At 40.0% G+C, this 25,330-nt stretch overlaps 1 protein-coding gene across 15 annotated transcripts in view; it reads left to right on the top strand.

Annotated features, from left to right (window-relative positions):
• tnik (TRAF2 and NCK interacting kinase) overlaps nucleotides 1-23,408 on the top strand; it is a 158,471-nt gene extending 135,063 nt beyond the window's left edge. For 8 of the 15 annotated variants that reach the window (XM_031902212.1, XM_031902210.1, XM_031902211.1 and 5 more), the window contains 15 exons: nucleotides 3,048-3,071; nucleotides 3,880-3,951; nucleotides 6,237-6,245; nucleotides 6,997-7,175; nucleotides 7,264-7,378; nucleotides 11,232-11,396; nucleotides 13,269-13,401; nucleotides 14,090-14,260; nucleotides 14,480-14,623; nucleotides 15,725-15,859; nucleotides 17,300-17,400; nucleotides 19,466-19,615; nucleotides 19,740-19,899; nucleotides 20,241-20,380; nucleotides 21,322-23,408. In XM_031902212.1, the coding sequence (XP_031758072.1) occupies nucleotides 3,048-3,071; nucleotides 3,880-3,951; nucleotides 6,237-6,245; nucleotides 6,997-7,175; nucleotides 7,264-7,378; nucleotides 11,232-11,396; nucleotides 13,269-13,401; nucleotides 14,090-14,260; nucleotides 14,480-14,623; nucleotides 15,725-15,859; nucleotides 17,300-17,400; nucleotides 19,466-19,615; nucleotides 19,740-19,899; nucleotides 20,241-20,380; nucleotides 21,322-21,405 (1,782 nt within the window). In that variant the 3' untranslated portion in view covers nucleotides 21,406-23,408. The remainder of the gene's footprint in view (nucleotides 1-3,047; nucleotides 3,072-3,879; nucleotides 3,952-6,236; nucleotides 6,246-6,996; nucleotides 7,176-7,263; nucleotides 7,379-11,231; nucleotides 11,397-13,268; nucleotides 13,402-14,089; nucleotides 14,261-14,479; nucleotides 14,624-15,724; nucleotides 15,860-17,299; nucleotides 17,401-19,465; nucleotides 19,616-19,739; nucleotides 19,900-20,240; nucleotides 20,381-21,321) is intronic. The other 7 variants (XM_031902217.1, XM_031902216.1, XM_031902223.1 and 4 more) reach the window with 4 other exon arrangements.
• The last annotated feature ends 1,922 nt before the right edge of the window (nucleotides 23,409-25,330 follow it).

The raw sequence follows: 25,330 nt of genomic DNA on the forward strand, positions 1-25,330 counted from the left end.
TTGCCACAAGCCATGTGGGGGACACAGCAAACATGTGGAAGAAGGTGCTCTGGTCAGATGAGACCAAAATGGAACTTTTTGGCCAAAATGCAAAACGCTATGTGTGGTGGAAAACTAACACTGCACATCACTCTGAACACACCATCCCCACTGTCACATATGGTGGTGGCAGCATCATGCTCTGGGGGTGCTTCTCTTCAGCAGGGACAGGGAAGCTGGTCAGAGTTGATGGGAAGATGGATGGAGCCAAATACAGGGCAATCTTGGAAGAAAACCTCTTGGAGTCTGCAAAAGACTTGAGACTGGGGCGGAGGTTCACCTTCCAGCAGGACAACGACCCTAAACATAAAGCCAGGGCAACAATGGAATGGTTTAAAACAAAACATATCCATGTGTTAGAATGGCCCAGTCACAGTCCAGATCTAAATCCAATCGAGAATCTGTGGCAAGATCTGAAAACTGCTGTTCACAAACGCTGTCCATCTAATCTGACTGAGCTGGAGCTGTTTTGCAAAGAAGAATGGGCAAGGATTTCACTCTCTAGATGTGCAAAGCTGGTAGAGACATACCCTTTCACGTGGAATTCCAATAAAATTGATTCATGTTTGTGACTGTAATGTGACAAAATGTGGGAAAGTTCAAGGGGGCCGAATACTTTTGCAAGCCACTGTATCTCCCCAAAATGCTTTCCCACCAGTGATCAGAAAAATGAAGCAACATAGCAATGGGTGTGTTTGCCCACTGGTGATTTACATGATCACTGGTGGGAAAGCATTTCAGGGAGGTTAGTTGCCTGCAGTAGGGCAGATTTATTGTGGAGGACTAATCTCCCCGTGGGTCATGGCCCTAATACATACAAGTGCACTTTACTTTATTATTGTTCTTTATCAGGCTTTTTTACTTTTTGCTTTTTTTAAACTCAAAGGATATGAAGTCTGTTGCCTTAAATAATATATATAGTAAATATGTGCTGATATTCTTGGCAGTTGCACGGTTAGATTCTTGAGGTTGATGTTTGTCATCATTCTGCCATATGTCCTCTGTACTACACAGTGCCAGACTCCATTTACTTGGCTCTGAGCAAGTCATTATAGGTTTGTATGGCGTCTTGCACTTGTCTGCATGCAAGCAAACTCTTTTGTGTTCCTTCTAGCTGATTAATGACTAATGATGATATCCAGGTAGCCAAAAACCCATTGGGTAGATTGCAGTCAAGGAAAATGATGGAGGTGGGAGATATAAAAACATTCTAAATGTTGTGTTAATATGTAGTCTTCTTTAAATACAAAAAAATACATGCCAGAAATTCCAGATCTGCCCAGTTAATTGAGTAGGAACCAGTCTTTGCCTGGCCATGTATGGGCAGCAATCAATTCTAAAAAAATTGTTGTCGAAAAACAGCTGAGTACTGATCCAGTCCTTACTCAGAATAGCAGGTGGCTAACAGTGAAGAATATTACTAGCACTGACTCCAGTGCATTGTTCTACTCAGACTGATGCCTTCTATGTGCAACTGCCTCCCAGACTGCACTTAAGCCTCTGTGATCAAAACATCAGCATCATGCTGTGTAGTGGGAACATGTTACTAAATGGCCTTTATATACATCACTCATTTTGTTCTCAGCATTTCTGTTTTGAGAAATTAAAAAAATATGTTAAATATTGGTTGGTTCCTTAAATCATAGCAGTGTCTGTACAACATGGTACACTAAGCCCAGTTACAATGTAGCAGCAGCAGCTGAACATTTCCAATGCTATCATTTTATAGTATCATACTCTTATGGCACTGTTGACGCAAAATGCTTGGTAATTACAATTACAGTGTCTGTATTGTGAGACTAGCTGTCTGCATCATAATGAATGAGCAGTCAAACCACTCTTTTAGTTGAAAATAGGATCACTTTATTTTATTGCTTGACAGTTCTCTGTAATGGGAAAACCTGAAAATCGCAGCTAAAGAAAAATGCAAAAGTGCCAGGCCAATGTTCCATCTAAGCACCTGAGCACCCACTCACCAGACTGTTGGGTGTCCAGCACCTTCTATATCTACACATTGTCCATTCTGTCACAAAAACTTCAAATGCAAAAAAAAAAACCAAAAAACATGAGTGCAAGGGAGCATCTAGTGTTTGCATGGACTTATCCACTATTTTCCATGTTACTTGCTGTTTTAAAATGTGTGGAAAAAAAAGCAAACATGGCCTAAATAGAAAAAAACCAAAGGCATTGTTGCATTATTTTATACACTGTGTATATATGCCAAACCATATCTAACATGGAACCTAGTATTTGCTAGTATATGACTTATTGTGGGCGTAGGCAACTTTGGTCAGCCAGAGACCTCCCTCATATGTTGCACTACAATTACAATTCATAGCACCAGTGCTTAGGTAGTAGCTAACGGGAGTATTTGAGTATGAGAGTTAAGGTGGCTATACTCGCTTCGATTCTAGCTGCTGATATCGGTCCCTTAGACTGATTCGGCAGCTTATCAGCCCTGTATGGGCACTAACGACGGACCTGCCCGACCAACATCTGGCCTGAAATCAGGCAGGTTTAAAAATTTAGTCAGATAGGGGACCACATCAGCTTGTTGATGCGGTCCCTGAACCGAGGATGCCTTATACCCGTCGCTCTAATTCGATCATTTGACCCCAGGGGACCTCGCCAAGTGAGCGGATCTTAGCGTGTATGGCCACCTTTAGAGGCTTACTTAATATCAGCTATGACTTTTAAATTTAGGACTCATCTCTGAATTAGAGACTAAATGATTATCATCATCATTATGTCAAGAGGGATATTGGTTATGTGCAGCTCAATAATCCACATGTGACTGAAGCAGCTTGCCTCCTATTTTTATTTCAACAACATTTCCATGGAATTTGTTACATTATTTTCCGTTATACAACAAATCTTGCTGAGCATAGGACTGCTGTATGGGAAGTACTTCAAGCACCTGACTAACCCTGCTGTTTCTCGCCTGCTTCTTTCCCTCTGCTTACTCCCTGATGCTTTCTCCGATGCTGATTTCCTTCCCTTGCTCAAAGAGTTATAAGAAAGCTATAGATGAGGTCAGTGATGTTGTTTTTCTAGTGTGCAATGTTTCCTGGTTTCAGAGATCTTTTTTTTTTCTAAAATAAATATGAATATTACATTTCTATTGAGTACAGTATGAAGTATGAAGTTGTTCGCAGAGTAAATAAAAGCTGTAGGTAATATCAGTACCAGCTTCAGTATGTTATAGATATTAATAATGCTGTAAGGCAGATAGCATTCTCTCTGTTCCACCTTTACACCCTGGCAATCTAACAGCTGTCTAAGGCTAATAGAACTAAACATCAAGTGCCTAACAAAGTTATTCTGTCTTTTAAAAAAATAAAATAATAATCCAAAGAGTAACTGTGGAATTGGAAAGCTTTACTCATGTGTAAGATTTTGTTCCCTAGCAGTACATAAACCTTTAGGAATACAAAGATCCCCTTGTCTACTTTATCCACATATGGGTCTGTCCATTACAGACATTCAAGGACAGGGCTTCAGTGAGGCAGCAGAACTAATCATAGAAGGCTGCAAACAGAGCTTACTCTGATGTGGCAACTGCATGTTAGTTAGGACCCTTAGGAATTGGTGAAACCTTCTAGTAACCAGGATCATCTAAATCTCCAATAAAAACTGAATCGTCCTACTATTGTATTGCAGGTGAGGCTTTATATTCGGCATATTCAATTAGTTATGTTGGTGATTTTTTTTTTCATTTGTGCAAATTAAAAACCAACAAGCAAAACAACATCTTCATCTTGCTTCTTCATTTATTAAGTTTAAAAAAAAAAACGCCCACATTTCTCTTTATTCTGATGCCCACTTGGTACTTCTCTGCAGGCCGTTATCTCACAGACAGTGCCCGCGGATGATGGAAAGATCATGCCGCGGCGAATGAAATCTAAAAAAACGGTATGAGAATATTTTTCTTGCCCTTTTTGCAGGAAGTTTTGCAGTTTATACTGGAAGTTACTGGCGTCTGATAATGGGGGGGAGGCTAGAGGCATGAGAATACATTTATTCTAAAAGGCTAGTGCTACTATAGTCAAGAAGAATATTTAGTTCGCCAGTGTTAGGGAATACAACATCCTTAAAGTGACAGTATTCATCCCTTGTTTAGCATGAGCTCAGTGAATAGGGCTTGTGCTCAACATACTTTTTCCAGTTGTTTATTTGAGAAAGAGCTGTTATTTCTGGCTAAAGCGTGAAACCAGTTTCACTGTAGTAGTTCCTGTAACTTCTATTTCCAAAAACTTCAAAAAAAGCTGATAAAACTAATTAGCAGTCCACTAAGAAGCCCCTGATAATGAGCTGCTCTAAGGGCTGAGGCACACGGGGAGATTAGTCGTCCGTGACAAATCCCCCTTGTCGCGGGCGACTAATCTCCCCGAAATACCATCCCACTGGCAACTATGTAAATCCCCGAAATCGCAGCGTCGCGTATGCCATCCAGTCGGTGATTTACATACTCACCGGTGGGATGGTATTTCGGGGAGATTAGTCGCCCGCGACAAGGGAGATTTGTCGCGACTAGGGACCGATATCGGCAGCTACTATCGGCCCGTGTATGGGGACCTTAAGGCTGCTGCTTAGATAAGGGAGGGCTTTGTTTGGTTTAAATGTAGATAGGGAGCGCCAAACAAAGTGCACTGTCTATAAAGGAAGGGGGGTAAGGTCAGTAAAAATAGCCAAACTTTAAAATGAATGCTTTATAACAGCATTTTCATTAAAATAAGCAGAATGTAATTTCAGCCCTATTTATTGTGTAAATGTATGTCCCTTTAGGATCTGCCAGATTCAGATGCAGTTTGGAGCAACTTTATTTTAGAAGCCTGTAGACATTTTTATTCAAACTCTACTGTTATGTAGATGACTCTGTTTGGAACAGAATCTGGTTTTGAGATTTCTATAGTTCAGATCCCAGGATTAAAATACATTTTCCTTCATTGATTGAACTTTAATGGTTTTAAATATACTTGTACTGCTCCAAATCTTGATTGATTGATTGATTGATTGATCATTTTTGCACACAAAATTATTTTGGGCATTTCCTTTCCATGGTTTTCTCCCATGCATTTTTGTGGTTAAAACTGTCACAATCAGATGGAACTGCCAATTCTTGCTTGAAGATGTGCAATGGCCATAGACACAGTAGGGGTATTGGTGCTTAGTTTTTCATGGGTCAAAAGCCATCTATCCTAAATGAATTACTAATAAGCCAAATATTGTGACATTAATATTCTAAACATACTCCATATTGTGGTCCTTTAACTCAGGTGACTGACGTGCTGTGAAAAAAAGATGGTGATCTACAGGGGGGCATCATTAGAGCCATAGATCTTTAGTATTTAAGGGCAGTGGTTGCTTTGGGCTGAAGCAAAGCTAAAAAACATAACAAGGGTTCTCGTGCACCAATTCCCCAATCCTTTGTACCAGATTCAGTTCATTTAGAGAAATTTATCACAGATTTGTCCTTATATTTCAATGGAATCTTTACAAGATAAACTGTATGATGTTTTTTTTCTTAATCAAATTCAGTATTTCTATTTTTTCCATAATATTCACCTGGAGAGCAAATATGTAGTAGCATATAAAGTAATATTTTATCTTGCGCAGTCTACATTCATATAATTAAATTCTTTTTACAAATTATCCTCTCAGCATAACCAAATATCTTTCTTAAGTCTCTTATTAGCTTCTCTGCAGGTGTCCGTTATCTAAGCTACATCCATGAAATAACTAGAATTCTTTTATCCTTATAATAGATAGAACATTCATGCCTAAAGATACTGGTAATTGTTGGCTGGACTTTGTATGCAGATAGTACTGAATACAGTAAAATGAAGGCATGTTATGCCATGCACAGCTTTTATCATTACGCTGCTACCAGGGAAGTGTAGGTTCATATAGTTAAGAGAATCCATGCAACTTGTTCAGTAGTATTTATATTCTGAATATGGATGTTTCTGGATGTGCTGGCATGCTTGGGACCAGAAAAACATAAAAAGGCACCAGAAACCCTTTGTGTGAACGATATAAGAGCGCTTGGATAGAAATTGCTTCAGTGGGATGTTTTAGACCAGTAATATTGGACTGTTGGCCACTGTACAATGTAGAGATATTCAATGCCTTTCTTTCTCCTTAAACCCTTTGTCTCTTACCGAATACACTGATGACTTCATTGGTCTCTAATATAGGGGGAAATGGTAAGGCCGATGACTGCAGTGTTTCGTTCACCATTTGCATGCTTTCTTTTATAGAATAAGTGGATCCATTCTCTGCCGAGTCCTTGTGCTTTGACCACTATGTCACCTACATTGCTTTATGAGCATGAGCAATAAACATAAACTGTATTTTTTATGTGAAGGGTCTCCAACCCGGCCCTCTCCTGTGTTGCTGTATTAGCATGGCCAAAATTGTGCTCGGAGCTATAGTACAGCCACAGGCAGAGAGCCACAGGTTTGCAGTGCCTGTCATCCTGGAAGTGAAATTCTGCTGTACTTTTTTATTATCAAGTCATACAGGATTCATAGTAAACTGGGAAAACAGAGATTAGTGCTTAGTGAACATTTAATATTATATTTAGATATGATATAATATGAATAAGTTTAATATGCGATTGGCATTGTTTGACCTCGAACAAAAATAAAATCTTGTATAATAACAGACAGAGCTCAGCTGTTAGGGGTTTTATAATTTCCAGTTTACTATGGAATTTGCTGAAGTTCACAGAAGCTGTATTCATCTTTCCATATGCACCAGGCAAAAGAAGGTTGGCAAACAGTTAAAGTAATATATTCTGCTCTTGCTTGTCTGTCCAATCAAAACGTCTGTAATTTATTGTGTAACAACTTTCCTGTTGGTAAAACATTTATTTCCTGCATAGCTCATTGCCAGAGTTGTTCATTTTGAGAGTGGGTAAGTCATGGGTGAGTCACGGCTTCATCTTTTTGGCAGGATCTGACAGCGCTGGCCAAAGAGCTTAGAGAACTGCGCATTGAAGAGACTAACCGACCAATCAAAAAAGTGACTGACTATTCTTCATCTAGTGAAGAGTCAGAAAGCAGTGAGGAAGAAGAGGGTGAAAGTGAGGCACAAGATGGAACTGTTCCAGTTAGTGACATTCCTAGACTCATGTAAGGAATTGAATTGTAAGGTCACTTATTGCACTTATATTACTATACCCCAGTATTAATAACATAAGCAACACCTCTTAATTTGCAGACCAACGGGAATATCTGGAAATGAGCCATATAACGCAGGGACACAGGGTATGGAAATGTCTCAGTCTGAGACATTCCGAAGCATTTCAAGAGAAGGCACTTTAATGATAAGAGAGGTAAGTTATATATGCTTTATACACAATAAATGTGAAAAGAAAATGAACTGTTTTGGGCGGTTTCAATGGGAAGGACTCATTGGAGGTTTGCATGCTCCGCAGTGCGTTTCATGGTATGTGTTTATATGAAATATAGCCTTTATAGTGAGGGAAAGTGAGCAGAACAATAGAAATACTTTGGAAGTAAAACAACTACCATTTCAAACCAACTGTTTTGAGTCAGAAGGGAATTTTCCCCCCTGAGCCAATCTAGAACTTGGGGTCCCCTCTGCCTCTGGATAAACTAAAAGTAAAGCATAATGTACTTTACAATCGGTTGAACTTGATGGACATTTGCCTATTTAGAAACTCTAAATAATGGGCTTATCCTATAGGCTAAAGCTCACCCACTGGGTTTTTCAAGGAAAAGTAACACTAAAAATTTTTAACTAAAAAATCTATTCTACCCTCCCCCAATTATTGCCCTATCCTGAAAACCATTTGTTATTTTGAATACTTTAGAAGAAAATACCTGTTAAACTTGGCTTCCTGTCATTTGAACAAAGGCGATACAGCGATGCCGGAGAAAGTATCCGGAGATGCATCAACTATGCAACGATCGATTGATCAAGCCTAGCCTGACTCCTTCCAGAAGTCAGGCTAGGCTCCATCAATCGATCGCTGCATAGTTCACGCATCTCCTGATACTTTCCCCTGGCATCGCCGTATCGCCTTTGTTCAAATGACAGGAAGCCAAGTTTTTTACAGGTATTTTGTACCAAAGCATTCAAAATAACAAATGGTTTTCAGGATAGGGCAATTATTGGGAGAGGGTAGAATAGATTTTTTAGTTAAAAATTTTAGTGTTACTTTTCCTTTAAAGCAGAAGCCAGGATAATAGCTTATCAGATTCCCAACTACAGATCGGTTTCGCCTTTCTTGAGGCTCATCAGTGTAGTGCAGGGTTTTCTGATCAGCTTAGGTAGAGTCACCATGTGGTTTCACAAACAAAACCCTCAGAGTTTAGCTGAACTACAATATAATAATTGGAAAAACCTATGTAGTAAATAATGCATTTCGTTCAGCCTGTGCGTGTATGCAGAATGTGTATAGCAGCCATAAGAACTGACATTTAATATACCTGCTTAAATTAAGCAAATGTCAGTTTCCCTAACAGATAGCATAGGGATTCATGCAGTGCTGGCATCAAAGCGCAGTTCCTGTTAGGGGAATGTACTAATCCCAGCTGGCAAGCTCCGCCTTTGTGCTTTTGAGCATTGTGTTTTTCATTGTCAGTTGCAATTGTGTATACAGGAGAGAAGCTCTTCATTAGCCTTCATCATTTTCTAGAAGTGATTAAAAGATGCTTCTATTTATTAGTGCTTGACAAAGACCACATAACCATACATTAACCCTTCCTAAACATGATCGTACATGTAACAATTTTTCCATCCTTAACGACCACTTTCAGTGCGATCTGACAAAATCACCAAATTATTGCAAGGTTAGTGGGCACCAAACGATTGTACATCTGGCGATCTTGGGTATGTTGGTTATATATAACCTCGTTAGCTGAGATATTTTTCCCCAAGCGGGAAAGTTCAGCACCTAAAAGCTATTAAACTTTTCCTTTTTTAGGGAAGCCCACTATGTAAATTTTCCCCTTACTAAAATGTTATCTAAAGTACAGTGGATATAAAAAGTCTACACACCCCCGATAAAATGTCAGGTTCCTGTGCTGTACAAAAATGAGACAAAGATAAATCATTTCAGAACTTTTTCCACCTTTAATGTGACCTACAAACTGTACCACTCAATTGAAAAACAAACTGAAATCTTTTAGGTGGAGGGAAGAAAACCAAAAAAACTAAAATAATGTGGTTTCATAAGTGTGCACACCCTGGGGGTGTAGCTGTTTCAGAATTAAGCAATCACATTCAAAATCATGTTAAATAGGAGTCAGCATACACCTGCCATTATTTAAAGTGCCTCTGATTAACCCTAAATAAAGTTCAGCTGCTCTAGTTGGTCTTTCCTGAAATTTTTTTAGTCGCATCTCACAGCAAAAGCCATGGTCCACAGAGAGCTTCCAAAGCATCAGAGGGATCTCATTGTTAAAAGATATCAGTCAGGAGAAGGGTACAAAAGAATTTCCAAGGCATTAGATTTACCATGGAACACAGTGAAGACAGTCGTCATCATCAAGTGGAGAAAATATGGCACAACAGTGACATTACCAAGAACTGGACGTCCCTCCAAAATTCAAAAGACGAGAAGAAAACTGGTCAGGGAGGCTACCAAGAAGCCTACAGCAACATTAAAGGAGCTGCAGGAATATCTGGCAAGTACTGGCTGTGTGGTACATGTGACAACAATCTCCCGTATTCTTCATATGTCTGGGCTATGGGGTAGAGTGGCAAGACGAAAGCCTTTTCTTATTAAGAAAAACATCCAAACATCTGAAGTCTCCCAAAAGCATGTGGGAAAAGGTGTTACGGTCTGATGAAACCAAGGTTGAACTTTTTGGCCATAATTCCAAAAAATGTGTTGGCACAAAAACAATACTGGACATCACCAAAAGAACACCATACCCATAGTGAAGCATGGTGGTGGCAGCATCATGCTTTGGGGCTGTTTTTCTTCAGCTGGAACTGGGGCCTTAGTTAAGATAGAGGGAATTATGAACAGTTCCAAATACCAGTCAATATTGGCACAAAACCTTCAGGCTTCTGCTAGAAAGCTGAACATGAGAAGGAACTTCATCTTTCAGCATGACAATGACCCAAAGCATACATCCAAATCAACAAAGGAATGGCTTCACCGGAAGAAGATTAAAGTTTTGGAATGGCCCAGCCAGAGCCCAGACCTGAATCCAATTGAAAATCTGTGGGGTGATCTGAAAAGGGCTGTGCACAGGAGATGCCCTCGCAATCTGACAGATTTGGAGTGTTTCTGCAAAGAAGAGTGGGCAAATCTTGCAAAGTCAAAATGTGCCATGCTGATAGACTCATACCCAAAAAGACTGAGTGCTGTAATAAAATCAAAAGGTGCTTCAACAAAGTATTAGTTTAAGGGTGTGCACACTTATGCAACCACATTATTTTAGTTTTTTTGGTTTTCTTCCCTCCACCTAAGGGCTCTGGCACACAGGGAGATTAGTCGCCCGCGACAAAACTCCCTGTTCGCGGGCGACTAATCTCCCCGAGTTGCCGCCAGTTGCCATCCCACCGGCGACAATGTAAGTCGCCGGTAGGATGGCACACGCGGCGGCGCGATTTCGGGAAATCGCTGAAGTTGCCTCGCGAGGCTTTTTCGGCGATTTCCCAAAATCGCGCCGCCGCATGTGCCATCCCACTGGCGACTTACATTGTCGCCGGTGGGATGGCAATGGGCGGCAACTCGGGGAGATTAGTCGCCCGCGAACAGGGAGTTTTGTCGTGGGCGACTAATCTCCCCGTGTGCCAGAGCCCTAAAAGATTTCAGTTTGTTTTTCAATTGAGTGGTACAGTTTATAGGTCACATTAAAGGTGGAAAAAGTTCTGAAATGATTTATCTTTGTCTCATTTTTGTACAGCACAGGAACCTGACATTTTACCAGGGGTGTGTAGACTTTTTATATCCACTGTAACTGTTAAAGAATAAGCTGAAAGAGCACTGCAAATGTGTACATTTTCCATAAATTGCAACTACTTTTGCTTTTATTCTTCTATAATAACAGCTTCAGTATGAAACCCCTACTTTGTAATGTTCTTGTCTTTGGAAATCCTTTTTTCTAATCTCTTCTTTTCTTTAGCTGTGCATGATAACCCATTCTGCTTGCACTCTTCTAGTGAAGTGCTTAAGTCACTTGCTTTGTGTCTCTTTGTGTCTGCAGACGTCCGGAGATAAAAAACGCACTGGCCATGCTGAGAGTAATGGTTTTGCCGGCCATATTAATCTTCCTGACCTTGTCCAGCAAAGTCACTCCCCGGTGGGTACACCAACTGAGGCTTTGGGACGAGGTCCTACGCATGCACAAGAGATGGATACTGTGAATGAAGTAGGTGATGGGTCTCTATGCTTAACTAATCCCATATGCTGCATCATTCAACATACTGATGTTTCTCAGCATGACTATTTATAACCCATTTCTTTCTGCATGTAGTAAACATTGCTGGTTATGGGACACAACTTTCCCATTAATAGCATTTTAAAGGAGCAATATATGCCTATATACACATGGCAGTTTGAAGAAAGGTAGCCCTTGGGTGCCTAGATCAATAATTAGCTCTGTATAAAGAAACACCTTCATTTTTCAAAACTTATTCCATATCAAGATTTAATTTTATAAATGGGAGCTCATTTTACAGAAGAAATGAGTGGACTGGTAAATTGATTAACTGCCTTCTCCTGTAACAGGATAGGACATTGAATACTAAAATACAATTAGTGCAGGAAATATAGATATTTTAAATTAAAACAACAGGCAATTATGCAAAATAAAAACTTGTGTTAAACAAGGTGTATACTGCCTCCTCCAAGTACAAAATAACATTTTGCATGATAAAAGAAAATTGACCCTTTCTAAAATATACGTTAATAAAATGTCAGTTATTTTAACATTATTTGTAAATAAAAGCAGTATCTGTCTGTCCCTTTCTGGTGTCTGCTCTACTAACCCTATTTGCATGTACTATTGAAACAATATATCAGCAGCCCCGCTCTTCAGGTATGACTGCAACTCCCACAATGCCCTGCATGTTCAGGGGTTAACAGCTCTATGTAGAAATGGGATCAGAGAAGTGTGCAGGGAATTGTGGGACTAGAATAGCGCGGTAGTACTGTTACACGTGTACATATAGGCAGTGCATATGGGACAGATACTATTTTTAGTGGTACAGGTATGGGATCCCTTATCCGGAAACCCATTATCCAGAAAGTTCCAAATTACAAAAAGGCCTTCTCTCATAGACTCCATTATAAGCAAATAATTCTAATTTTTAAAAATAATTAATTTAATTATAAAACAGTACCTTGTACTTGATTTGAACTAAGATATAGTTGATCCTTATTGGAGGCAAAACAATCCTATTGGGTTCATTCAATATTTAAATACTTTTTAGCAGACTTAAGTTATGTAGATCCAAATTATGGAAAGATCCCTTATCCGGAAAACCCCTGGTCCCCAGCATTCTGGATAACAGGTCCCATACCTGTAATAACTTACAAAGAAATAAAATCATTTAGTTTTTTTTTAGTTTTGATATATTCAATAGTTGCTTGGAATGACATTTTCTTTTATTAGACTATTTCTTTGGTATTATTTGGGTTGAGTTCCTGGTGATGGGAACCTTCAGATTTTAACAGCCAAAACACTGAACCTGATAAGCCATCTAAGAGAAGATGCTTGATTTGTCGATATTCATGCAGTTTAAGCAACGTAAAGAAAAATATTTCATCTGTGAGCAAAAATATATTCACTACAGTTATCTTAAGGTTTAAAGTTGCATGATTTTGGATTCATTTTGTCCAAATCCTGGTCACCGTGGATACCTAATTTCTTTGCAGCCCAGGCAGCAGCCTCTGTTACATAGGCCTTAGGCATTGTGTTTTTAGGTTTCAATATCTTTAAACTACTAGGTTCCTTTTGCTTCCAATGAGAAGCCATAAGTGAACAAACCCCAGACAGCAGGGGAGGTCAGAACATGTAAAGGCTCATTTACTAACCTCTCAACATGACTTGTCTGTATTTGACAGATAAAAAGGTACAATACAACAACTGGTTTCTACACAAATATGCGGTAAAGAAAAAATCACCACGGGCATGGGACAGTTCTTTACTTACATTAATGGGCCATTTTTAGGGTGTAAATGTCAGTTCCACCTGCACCTAAAGTACACAGAATAACGTCCCTTATTATAATCTTTTTAGTATGGCGTGGCAAACAACACCAAAGCCTCCTTCACTCCTTTTGTTGATCCAAGAGTTTATCAGACTTCCCCCACTGACAATGACGATGAAGAGGATGAAGATGATGATGACGATGAAGAGACATCCGCAACAGGTATTATTAGGATCACATGATTTGTAGCAAATCACTTAAATGCTGTCCTTTTGTGTCAAAGGTAGGTTGGTGAGTTAAATGTCAGCCCTGCCTTTAAGGATAGTAACAGCCTAATTAATATGAGGAAGGAGTGCACAGAAGTTTAAAGCCCATGTTATTCTTCTGTAGGAATAAGTCACTTAATGTAACATTTGTATTTAAGTCCAGAATCAACCACATCCATCTGTACCCTTGTCCAATATTAGTTTTGCAAGCCCGAATAATTCTGTATTTAATACATTCTTGGAAATTGAGTGAATGATAATGCACAAAAGAAAAGTAAAGGTAATGAAACCCCTTACCACATAGAGAGCCACAGCTCTTAATAATGTAATTATGGGTACCATATACCATGCTTAGAGCAAAATCTATGTTCAAGGCTGAATCGCCAGTTGGAGGTAGAATTTCTATTGTTTCTACCTCCATATCTGACGATTCAGCCCTGAACGTCAGCTGGAAACGATCTTTCATGCGACCAATGGTTGCACGAAAGATCGAAATTGCTACATGTATGGCCACCTTTACTTGTGTATTCCTCACTCCCTAGCAGGCAGGAACGCAGAGTAAAACACATAGCTTTATCACAGAACACGCATGCTCCATTACCTTATTCTTTTTTTTTGCTGAATGAAGAGAGTGTTTTTTTTAGCCCTGTTTACTAGCGAACTTCTTAGACAAGAACAAGCCAAGCTGAATGAGGCCAGAAAAATATCTGTGGTAAACGTGAACCCTACCAATATTCGTCCTCACAGCGATACTCCAGAGATCCGGAAATACAAGAAACGCTTTAATTCTGAGATACTTTGTGCAGCACTATGGGGTTAGTAAGAAATCCTTATTTTACGTTTTATTTGTATTGAAGTGCTGTGCCTTTGCATTGATCATCTCTGTATATTGGAGTAAGAACATGCTGAATGGGATCTAATATACAATGTGGTGTTTTTTGTTATTAGTCAGTAGTTGTGTATGTGTATGAAGATTTGAAATTCAGACACAGCAAAATATGAGACCATAAAAAATGTCCATGAACTGCACACAGGTGTAAACTTACTGGTGGGAACAGAGAATGGACTAATGTTGTTGGATCGAAGCGGACAAGGAAAGGTCTACAACCTTATCAACAGGAGGAGGTTTCAGCAGATGGAAGTCCTAGAAGGACTCAATGTCCTTGTCACCATTTCAGGTATGATTTATTGGAGCAGTGGTACAGATAATCTGCTCTTCTTATAGGGTGGTTTATATGAGCATTACCAGAGAAAGCACTGAGAAACAAAGCTGAACTTACTGTTTCTTTATATGCAAACCTAGGCTCTGGGAAATATTTGTGTCTAATGGTATCTTTGGCATGCAGGAATACTTATTTTGACACATTTACCTTAGAGGCACAAAAATCATTCAGGTATCAAGTAAGTAAAGTCATGTCCAGCACCCAGTTCTACTTTTTAGTCTTTTTTTGTTTGTTTGTTTGTTTTAATGGAATATTTTTGATGTGTAGCTGCCCATACTTCTAGGTTGCAGCCCCCTTTGCCATATACTTTGTATAATTAAGATCTTCAAACTAAATTAAATAAACCTAATAGAATTGTTTCCTGATAACGGTCCCATACCTGTACAATCAGGCAGAAACCTGACTTTCTAAGCAGCTAAGTTGGGTGAGGAAAGTTGTTAAATGCCCTAAGAGGAACACTCATATATAATCTATAACTTATATACTAGGGATTCAGCCAAGTTTCAGGCTTTTTCAGCAGGATTTGGCCACATTGAATCCGAATCCTTAAAATCATGTGGCTTTTGTAACATAAACACAAAAGTTAAACATTTTTCACTGTGTGGTTCTCTTTAGCCCTTCATTGCCAAATTAGAATATGCAAATGCAGATCTGGTTCGGTATTTGACTGAATCTTTCACAAAGGATTCGGGATTCGGCCAGATCCTAAAATAGTGAATTTGGTGCATCCCAAATATATACAAAGTACAGAATTCAGTGTATCGGACTTAAATATCAGAAAAGAATTGTAAGGTGTTTAGATTATGAGAAATCCAACTTTTGATCACTGACAGGTGACCTTCCTCAGGGATGGAAATCCCACTGAGTGCAGTGTGTGTATGTGTGTATATACTGTATATCTAATATAAATAAGTAGAAAAACTGTGAAAACTCAAATATAAATCAGACCCTCAGATTACATGATTTAAAAACAAGTTGAGCCTTAGAATACATTTTAGGCATCCAAAATAAATTCTACAGGCCTCATATATATATTTGATTTTGGTGTCTCCCAAGGGAAAAAGAACAAGTTAAGAGTGTACTACCTTTCCTGGCTGCGAAACCGGATCTTGCACAATGACCCAGAAGTAGAGAAGAAGCAGGGCTGGATTACCGTGGGGGAACTGGAAGGCTGTGTACATTATAAAGTTGGTGAGCTGAAATGCAAACCTAGTTCTAGATTCACCACCTGCAGGAGGCCTTTCCACCGGCGACTCATATTGTTGCTGGTGAAAAGGCATTTGGGAGCAGTTGGCTGCCAGTGGTAGCAGAGATCTATCTTGTGACTAACTCGCTTTATGGGACATTAGCGTTACTGTTGAAAAATAAAGTACCATGTGCTGGTACCGACTAAAATAGAAGCAGTTGTGTACCCTTTGCAGTAGTGTAACTTTTTGCAGATGGGATGTGAGTTTTAAGCCAAGCCTGTAACTTAAAGCGGCCTGTCACCAAGGCATAAAAAGCTGTATAAAAAAAGCCCTTTTCAAATTAAACATGAAACCCAAACTCATTTTTTTATTAACACATCCATACCCATTATAAATGAATTTAAAAATCCCAGCTATCAATCATATATTGCCTGCCCCGCCTCTATGCCTTGGGCATAGGGGTGGGGCAGACACTTACTTTCACTTTGAATTCAGAACTTCTTAGATGTTGCTGCTCTCCTCTCATTGCCCCTTCCTTCCCACCATCTAATTGTGTAACCAGTGCACAGGCATGAGCATCAGGTCCCCCACACTGGCACAGAAACAAGATTTTGGCAGGATACAAAGCTTGCCTTAATAACAGTGTCCACAAAATGGCGTCTGCCTATTTGATGTGACTGTGCAATACCAGGACTGAAGGAAACAAGATTTACATTACTTATATGATGTAAGTGAAGTTTATTTTGCTTAACAAACACAATAGAAGAGAATTTCGAATTATTTCTTAGGGTGACAGGTTCTCTTTAAGTAGCCCATGCCAAGCAATCAGATTTGTTTACTTTTACAGGCCCACTTCAGTCTGAATGTAAACTCTTTTGCTTTGACAACATAGTACTAGGTTGGATTTACAATCCCAGTTCCTTGTAAAATTGAACAAGCCACTCAGGCTTCTCATGTCCCAGCATCTATAGTGTGCCCAATAGTGGCATGCAAAGGGGAAGAAGCACTCCAGTGTGTCGGCAATGCCTTTAAATCATTTATTTGCAGAAATGAACAGACAGCACAAGCTTTCGGGGGTGACCCCTTCTTCAGGTGAAATTGCACTGCAAATAAATGATTTAAAGGCATTGCCGACACACTGGAGTGCTTCTTCCCCTTTGCAAAGACACATGGAAAAAAGGCTTGGGAGCGGCTGTGGAAGTCAAGCACCCTTTGAGAACATATATGTAAGTGGTGTGCTGAAGATTTTTATGTCAATAGTGGCATGCCTCACTGTTGTCATTTTAGCTCCAGGCATTCCAATCAAACCACATTCGAGTGCCAACAGATACCCTGGATTCAGTATTTCAGTCTGCATAGCAAATAGCCATAGCATATATTATGTATATGTAGTGTTTGCATATGAATGAGTACTTGTGGCTTCACATTTATCTATTTTATTTAGTGAAATATGAAAGAATCAAGTTCCTGGTGATTGCTTTAAAAAATGCTGTAGAGATTTATGCCTGGGCCCCCAAGCCGTATCATAAATTTATGGCTTTCAAGGTAAGCACGGCAATACCTTATTTGTTTTGGCAAGGTCTGTTAAGCTTATAGATTCATTAGTGGCTGTAAAATAGTGAAACTTTCATGAGTTAAAATATGCTGTATACCTTTAAGCCTTGTGCACTGTGATGCCAAGCTTTGTTTTGGTTGGGCACTAAAAACACACTCTGGGCACTCAGGTGCCGTGCCTTTTACAGGATCACTAAACAGCAGTGCAACCATGCTTAATGGCAGAACTTCTTTCTTAGCACTCTCACAAGGGACATGGTAATAAAGGCACTCACGTATAATTCTGGAGCCAATGTGCCTGGGTGCAGTATAGCAGATATCACATAGACCTTAAATAAAAGTGGTAATTTATTGTGACGTGGAACTAACGTTGTCAAAGTTGTGCACACAGCCGATACGTTAGTTCCACGTCACAATAAATTATCACTTTTATTTAAGTCCTGTGAGTGCGGAATCTATCTTTATGGTTTATTTGATATCTGCTATACTGCACCCAGGCACATTAGCTCCAGAATTATACGTGAGTGCCTTTATTACCATGTCCCTTGTGAGAGTGCTAAGAAAGAAGTTCTGCCATTATGAAACAAAACAATTTTTCAGTGTGAATGAAATGTATAACCCACTCCAGATACCTTGTGCTTCGGTTTAAACAAAAAAAATACTTAACTCTGGAGCGCCCTCCTCTGTCCAGACTTCTCAGATGAGGTCTTATGGGGTAAAATAAAATAAATAAATAAAAAATTTAAAAAAAGGCGTAATACAGTAATGAGATATTAATAATCACCCCTCTAAAACGTGTTTATATCTAAAACAAATCTAGTGAACACCGCTACTAAATTTACTTCACTTTTCTGTCAAAACACATAAATACAATCCACCACGAAATGTTTAAAGTTCATGTCTATTTAAACAAGTGAATATCCGTATTTCACACTCTTCCATGACTTCTTTTTATCCTTAGCCAATTGTGCATATACTTACAGACCAACACTGTGGTCTTGGAGCTTGTAACAAATTCCCTTGTGGTTAAACTATAACTCCCAGCTTCTCTTTTTCCACTTTCTCCTGCTGCTGGACAAATATACAACGGACATGTGTAAAATCCTAAAACTTTATTCTAAAACATATTAAAAGTTTAAACTCACAAACGCCATAAAAATTGCGCCCATTGGGAGTCCTTTTGTAAACAGCGTCGGATCCTTGCTTGCTTATCAGTCTCTTTATGCGATCTGCAGTACTCGCTTTGATCCTGGCTTGCAAATCTCTCCGTTCGCGTTCTCCCTTTGGCGTCTCTCTCCACCGCTGACGCGTTTCGCTCACTGGCTTCCTCTGAGTTCTGCCATTAAGCATGGTTGCACTGCTGTTTAGTGTTCCTGTAAAAAGCACCTGAGTGCTCAGTGTGTTTTTAGTGCCCAACCAAAACAAGGCTTGGCATCACAGTGCAGTGTGAGTTTCTGTATTACCATGTATTTTATATATATATATATATATATATATATAGGGAAGGCAGTGTGCAAAAAAAACAGGTGCAATGTGCCCCTTTTTTTACACTGTGCAAACTCTCTTCATCAAGTGTAGAATTGCTGCAAGTCTCTGCCCTATTGAATATAAAGCTTAAAGTTGCCTGCATTCAGCATTATTCATGACAGGAAGGTGGAAGGGAGGCATGCAGGCATGCTTTCTACTATTTCTTTACCTTGCTTGTCAAAAATGAAGTTTGGAGCAGCAGAGGATGCAGGCTGTAATGGGGACCTGTCCTGTGCCCCCTGATGCTGCAGTCTTCACCTTTCGCCAGCTTTTTTTATCCTGAATGTGATTGCCAGTCTGGGGCAGAAATGGGCACTATAAGGTGTGCACTGCTGCACTTCTTTCCCTGGTCGTACGTGGAAATTGTTGAGCATCTGAGACAATAATGCAAAGCAGAGACAGGATGTGACCTAATATATGCAAACAGCTATTTAGAAGATACATTTACCATAACCTGTACTATTAGCCTATTGTGACTTGGAACTGCACCCCTGGTATTCTTAACTGATGTGTAAAAATGTACATTAAGTCCTTTACAGACCTCCAGCATAGACCATTGCTATGTGATCTCACTGTAGAAGAAGGTCAGAGATTAAAAGTGATTTTTGGATCAAGCACCGGCTTCCATGTAATTGATGTTGATTCTGGCAATACATATGACATCTATATTCCATCTCATGTAAGTAGGATACAGCCATTCTGCTTCAGTAGCAGGCCATTGTCAGTGGTTGCAGCAGATATGTTCAAATCCCACTTTTATAACTTCCCTGAGTTGAAAAATCTGTCTGTATTTGTTCTTTCAGATTCAGGGTAACATCACCCCACATGCTATTGTTATATTACCAAAAACAGATGGCATGGAGATGCTCGTGTGCTATGAGGATGAGGGTGTTTATGTGAATACCTATGGTCGAATAACTAAAGATGTGGTGCTTCAATGGGGGGAAATGCCCACATCGGTTGGTGAGTTCTCATGATGTTATCATTTTTTTTTTTTAAACATCTCTAAAATTACTCTGTACAGCCCCAAGAATAACACAACTTTTTCCCTGCATGCAGATTTATTTTGTTTATTACAAACAGCTGAACAGCAGCTCTTTTACTGACTTTCTTATCTCCTCCTTCTCTCTCCGACTATGAAGACTTTATGCCTACTGAGCATGTTCACTGTCTTTGCTTCAGTTAAAACTAATCCTCTTTAAGGTCATCATCGTCGGAGAGAGGAGGGCAGAGAAAGTGGTCTGTGGGGAAACAGGGGAGCCATAATTCTTATGTCTTAACACATCCTTGTTTTCTTCTCATAGCATATATCCATTCCAATCAGATAATGGGCTGGGGAGAGAAAGCAATTGAAATCCGTTCTGTGGAAACTGGGCATCTGGATGGGGTGTTCATGCATAAGAGAGCCCAGCGCTTAAAATTCCTATGTGAAAGGAATGATAAGGTAAGCAGTCCTATGATGCTATTTAGTATAGCTGCATTATAGTTGAAGATGCTAAATGGATTTACGAACACATGTCCGTATTGACATGTTTAGCTTAGCCTTCTTAAAGCTCTCATTACTTAAAATAAAAATTCACCTTTTAACGTGAAAAGAAATGTAAGAACTGACACAGATTCCTTTCAAATAGTTAAAACTCTTTAACTCATTAAATGTCTGTGTGCCATTATGGCAGGCATATATGACTCCATTGCTTTTTATGAGCAATGGCACACAGGGCTGTTTTGGCTACTTTAAGCAATGCTCTTATTAGCCCATAAACATGTTGGCAAACCACCAAAATAGTAAAAGTGGTAAAATAGGAAACGCATTTGGTGCCATATTTTGGGAAAAAAAACTTATTGATGGTTTCATTCTGATTGGTTTCATTCATTTTTTGAGAGGGCACAGAATATAAATATCTCAAAAACCACAAACAATGAATGCTAATTGCAAAAGGCATTAAAATACCTCTGTCTGCATAATTGTACAAGTTCATTTTCAAGTGAACTACTCCAGTAAAGGCCGCCATCTTCAAAATCAGGTAGTGCCCCCATTAATGTGGCCTAAACATTTTGCATCAAATAACATTAGAGTTGAATGTGCAATGATCATGTGGGATTTAAGCTTTTCTTATTTTAAAAGTACCCTAAGCTTCATGCACATTAGTATTTGGGCATAATCAGGTTTCTCACTTTGCCTACCATCACTCCCAAAGACAATTGCTGCATCCAAGCCAAATGAGGCAGATGGGATCTGAGCAGTCAGAGTAATTTGTAAATCGCACTTGGTGGGATCACCCCCATGCCCAACACGTCTCAGTTCTTTCATATCATGTATCTGTGCATAACCTCTCTTTGTTATCAGACTGTTGCCAGAAGTCTCTCTCTTGTTCTTACATGCAGGTTTTCTTTGCATCTGTACGATCAGGAGGCAGCAGCCAAGTCTTTTTTATGACGCTCAACAGAAATTCCATGATGAACTGGTAACAGAACTAGCCCAGCACTTCTCTCCATGGCATTATTTCTAAACTACATTTGGTTTTGTAGATGTGCCCAGCCTTGCAGAACAAGCTGTTTACTCTCACAACCTGCTGTGAATTCTTGTTCTTGGCTCTCAGAACCAGCTGTGGGTTCCTGTTCTCTTATCATTCTGGACTCTCCGGAACCAGCTGTGTGGATTCCTATATCGGTATTGCTCTTGGGATAAAGACCATTGTGTTATTTTCAATAATGAGCCGGAGGAAAAACACAGACTGTATTGCACCTCCAGGCTGGGAACATGCGTGGTTCTTAGGCCTTCAGACTGTGTTTTAGTGGCTTATTGACCTTTTCATTGTCTTATTTCCTAAAGGAGAAGGAAAAGGTGTTTCAAATTGAGCCAGTCTGTGGATTTATGTCTGCTTGCCCTGCCACTATATATATATATATTATACATATGTTGTACAATTTTCAAGTAAAAAGAGACAGCACAACAATGTACCTTTTCTGATTTGCTGAAGGCCACAGCTGTATAGCTGGGTAATTTTAAAATCTTCTTGCCTTCACCAACTTGAAAGTTGCTTTTTGTCAGCAACAGCCTAAAATTTTTAATGGGAATCAACAGCTTCCTCATCTTTAGGGGAACGTAATGTTCGTGGCTAAACTACTAGCCTTAGTCTAAACCAATTAAATGCCATTTGTCGAACTGTCTAGCCAAATGCCTGTCCATACATACAACACAGTGTGTATTGGTGCAGTGCCGGCAGCAGTGAGATTGGTGCAGTTCACACAGTAGGTAATATTTTGTATATTATGCAACAAATTAGGGCAAAAAAATGAAAGGGAGTGAAAAACCAAATTGATGGTTGCCTTTGCATCTCTTCCTGGTACTCTCTTGCACACGGCTATTCAGAGTTTATAGCTGACATGGCAATAATAGGAAATTTGCCAGCACTGTCACGATGACACTTTGTAGTACTATTAAATGCTAACCAGAAATCAGTACTTTGGGAGGCTGTACTCTGGAAATCAGGGGTAGGCATGTGTGGCTGTTGGACTGATGCGCAATTAGCAGTCCTAATCCTTATCCGGCTCTTTCTGAATGCTGGGGGTTATGGCTCAGTAACAGCACATTATAAGTTAGCCATCCCTACTGTAAATGGACAACCACACAAGTCTGTTCTGCCACAGTACAACAGAACCATCACCACCCAACCTTGTAAAAACAAAAGTTTTAGTTTTTTTTCTTCTGTTTCCACCCCAAATTACCCAACATACAGTAAAAGACCACTTCTGTGCAAAAAAAAAATATAGAAAAACAAAACGTTAAAAAAAAAAAAAGTGTGTACTTAGTTCAGGTGACGAGTCCTTTAACACAAACGCTCTAATAATTTAAAGATAAAGTACATGTATCAGAAGTTCATTTTAATAGCTGCAAGCATGGCTGGCTGTGGTAATAGGGTGTGACATCCACAAAACTGTGTTGCGCTTCTTCTTTTATTATCATTGTTTCTCCTTAACCTACCTCGTTTTGTCTCTTTCTTTTGGGTGTCATTTCTATTTCTTCTTCTTGTTGAACCGTTGCTTCCCAGACCCCCTACAGAGCTGTGTTAGCTTTAACATGTACCGGAGACAAAGCAGAAATCTCAGCCATAAGACTGCTCAGTGCAAAATGGTGCCACGGCGTTCAGCGGAGTTTGCTGATTGGTTAAGCAGTTCAATAGGGGATGCACCTGTACTGCGCACATGAGCTCAACATCCGTAATGTAGCAAATTCACCGACTGGAGACGACGGATCAAAGCTACACACTCTGTCATTAACCATTTGGTTGCCAACAGGTTTATTTAATTGCTGTGATTGTATTTTGTCGGGTGCTTTGGAACATTTTGTTGCTAACTGATGAACCTTTCTAACGTTAAAGCCTTCAGAATACACCGTCAAAATGATTTTTTTATTGTAGGTTTTTGGGTAAAGTTATGAAATAAAAGGGATTTATTGTGTTTGAACATTATGGATTGTGTGTTTATTGACTGGCACAATTCCAGCCACTTCTCAGAACGGCTACAGAACTTGTGGGTGTGAGTCTGGGTTCATAAGTTGGTTTTCTTTCCATTCTCTACTTTTTTATTATTTGGTCATTCAGTTGCAGGCCCGGGCTGGCAATCTGTGGATTCTGGCATCTGGCCAGCGGCCTCCATTTGAGCCATGGTCTAAAGCAGTGCTGTGTGTGGTGCCGAGGGTGGGCAGAGTATGGCACACACAGGCAGAGTATGGCACACACAGCCTGCGTAGGGCAGGCAGAGTATGACACACAAAGGCAGCATAGGGCTGCCTATGCTCTGCCTGCCCTATGCTGCCTGTGTGTGCCATACTCTGCCTGCCCTACCCTGCCTGTGTGTGCCATACTCTGCCTGCCCTACGCTGTCTGTGTGTGCCATACTCTTCCTGCCCTACGCTGATTGTGTGCGCCATACTCTGCCTGCCCTACGCTGCCTGTGTGCTCCATACTCTGCCTGCCCTACGCTGTCTGTGTGCGCCATACTCTGCCTGCCCTACGCTGCCTGTGTGCCCCATACTCTGCCTGCCCTACGCTGTCTGTGTGCGCCATACTCTGCCTGCCCTAAGCTGCTTGTGTGTGCCATACTCTGCCTGTCCTATGCTGCCTGTGTGCGCCATACTCTGCCTGCCCTATGCTGTCTGTGTGCGCCATACTCTGCCTGCCTTATGCTGCTTGTGTGTGCCATACTCTGCCTGCCCTACCCTGCCTGTCTGAACAATGCAGGGATTAAAGGTGTGCAAAATTACAGAGGATTACATCTTTAAACAATACAGGGGAATTACAGCCTGAATTTGAGGTGTAAGCAATGCAGGGGGCCAGTTAATCTCAGTACTGATGCCATTTAAATCTTACACAAAGGAAAGCCATCAAAGCAGCCAGACAGGTGGGGGGCCAGTTGGACAGCACCGTATATACTCGAGTATAAGCCGATCCGAATATAAGCCGAGGTACCTAATTTTACCTAAGAAAACTGGAAAAACGTATTGACTTGAGTATAAGCCTATAGGGTGGGAAATGCAGCGGCTATTGCTAAGTTTCAATAATCAAAATAAATACCAATACAATTACATTAAATGAGGCATCAGTGGGGTATATGTTTTTAAATATTTATTTCAAAGAAAAACAGTAAATTAAATGAATTGGGAGCGGGCCAGGGCAATGGAGCGTCTTGCAGGTGGCCTATTTTGCACACAAAGGACAGAGGGTGCTAGTCTGGAAGGACCCATGGCACCCGACTCGAGTATAAGCCGAGGGTGACTTTTTCAGCACATTTTGGGTGCTGAAAAACTAGGCTTATACTCGAGTATATACAGTAAATGATTTACATGACACAGTGTAGCAGAAGCCTCAGGTCACCTAACTTACTGCAGAGACATGTCTTACATTAAAAATGGGAAAGGTTTCCTGTCTACTAAGGGAATGTATCCTTGCATGCACGTTAAGGGATGGTCTGGTCAGTGCCTAAGATACAAAACAGAAGTAAAGGAACTAACATAATGTTGTCACCTCATCCCTTTAAAAGTAAACTTATGTTTGCTTTTGTAAAAGAGAACAAAGGCTCACTGATGATTGGGGCAAATAGGTAAAATGTTACAGACAATATAACATTATTACCCAGAATTCAAGCATAATACTGAGCACCCCCAAAGTAGTGCAATACTCGGTAACAGCTGCTTCTTAGAAATCCATATGTCTGAGGCAATTTTTATTTTTATTGGCTGGGGCTGAACTAGAATGTAAATGTTCATACTGTGCAGTTTTTCATGGTAACTAGGCCCAGAATAGCCAATACCACAAGTCCCCATTGCACTGCCCGTACCATACAATCAGTATTTATATTGTCTCTGTCACACCCCACAAAGCTGAGCTTCTGT

This window comes from Xenopus tropicalis, chromosome 5 (assembly GCF_000004195.4).
Source record: "Xenopus tropicalis strain Nigerian chromosome 5, UCB_Xtro_10.0, whole genome shotgun sequence".
NCBI classification, from domain to species: domain Eukaryota; kingdom Metazoa; phylum Chordata; class Amphibia; order Anura; family Pipidae; genus Xenopus; species Xenopus tropicalis.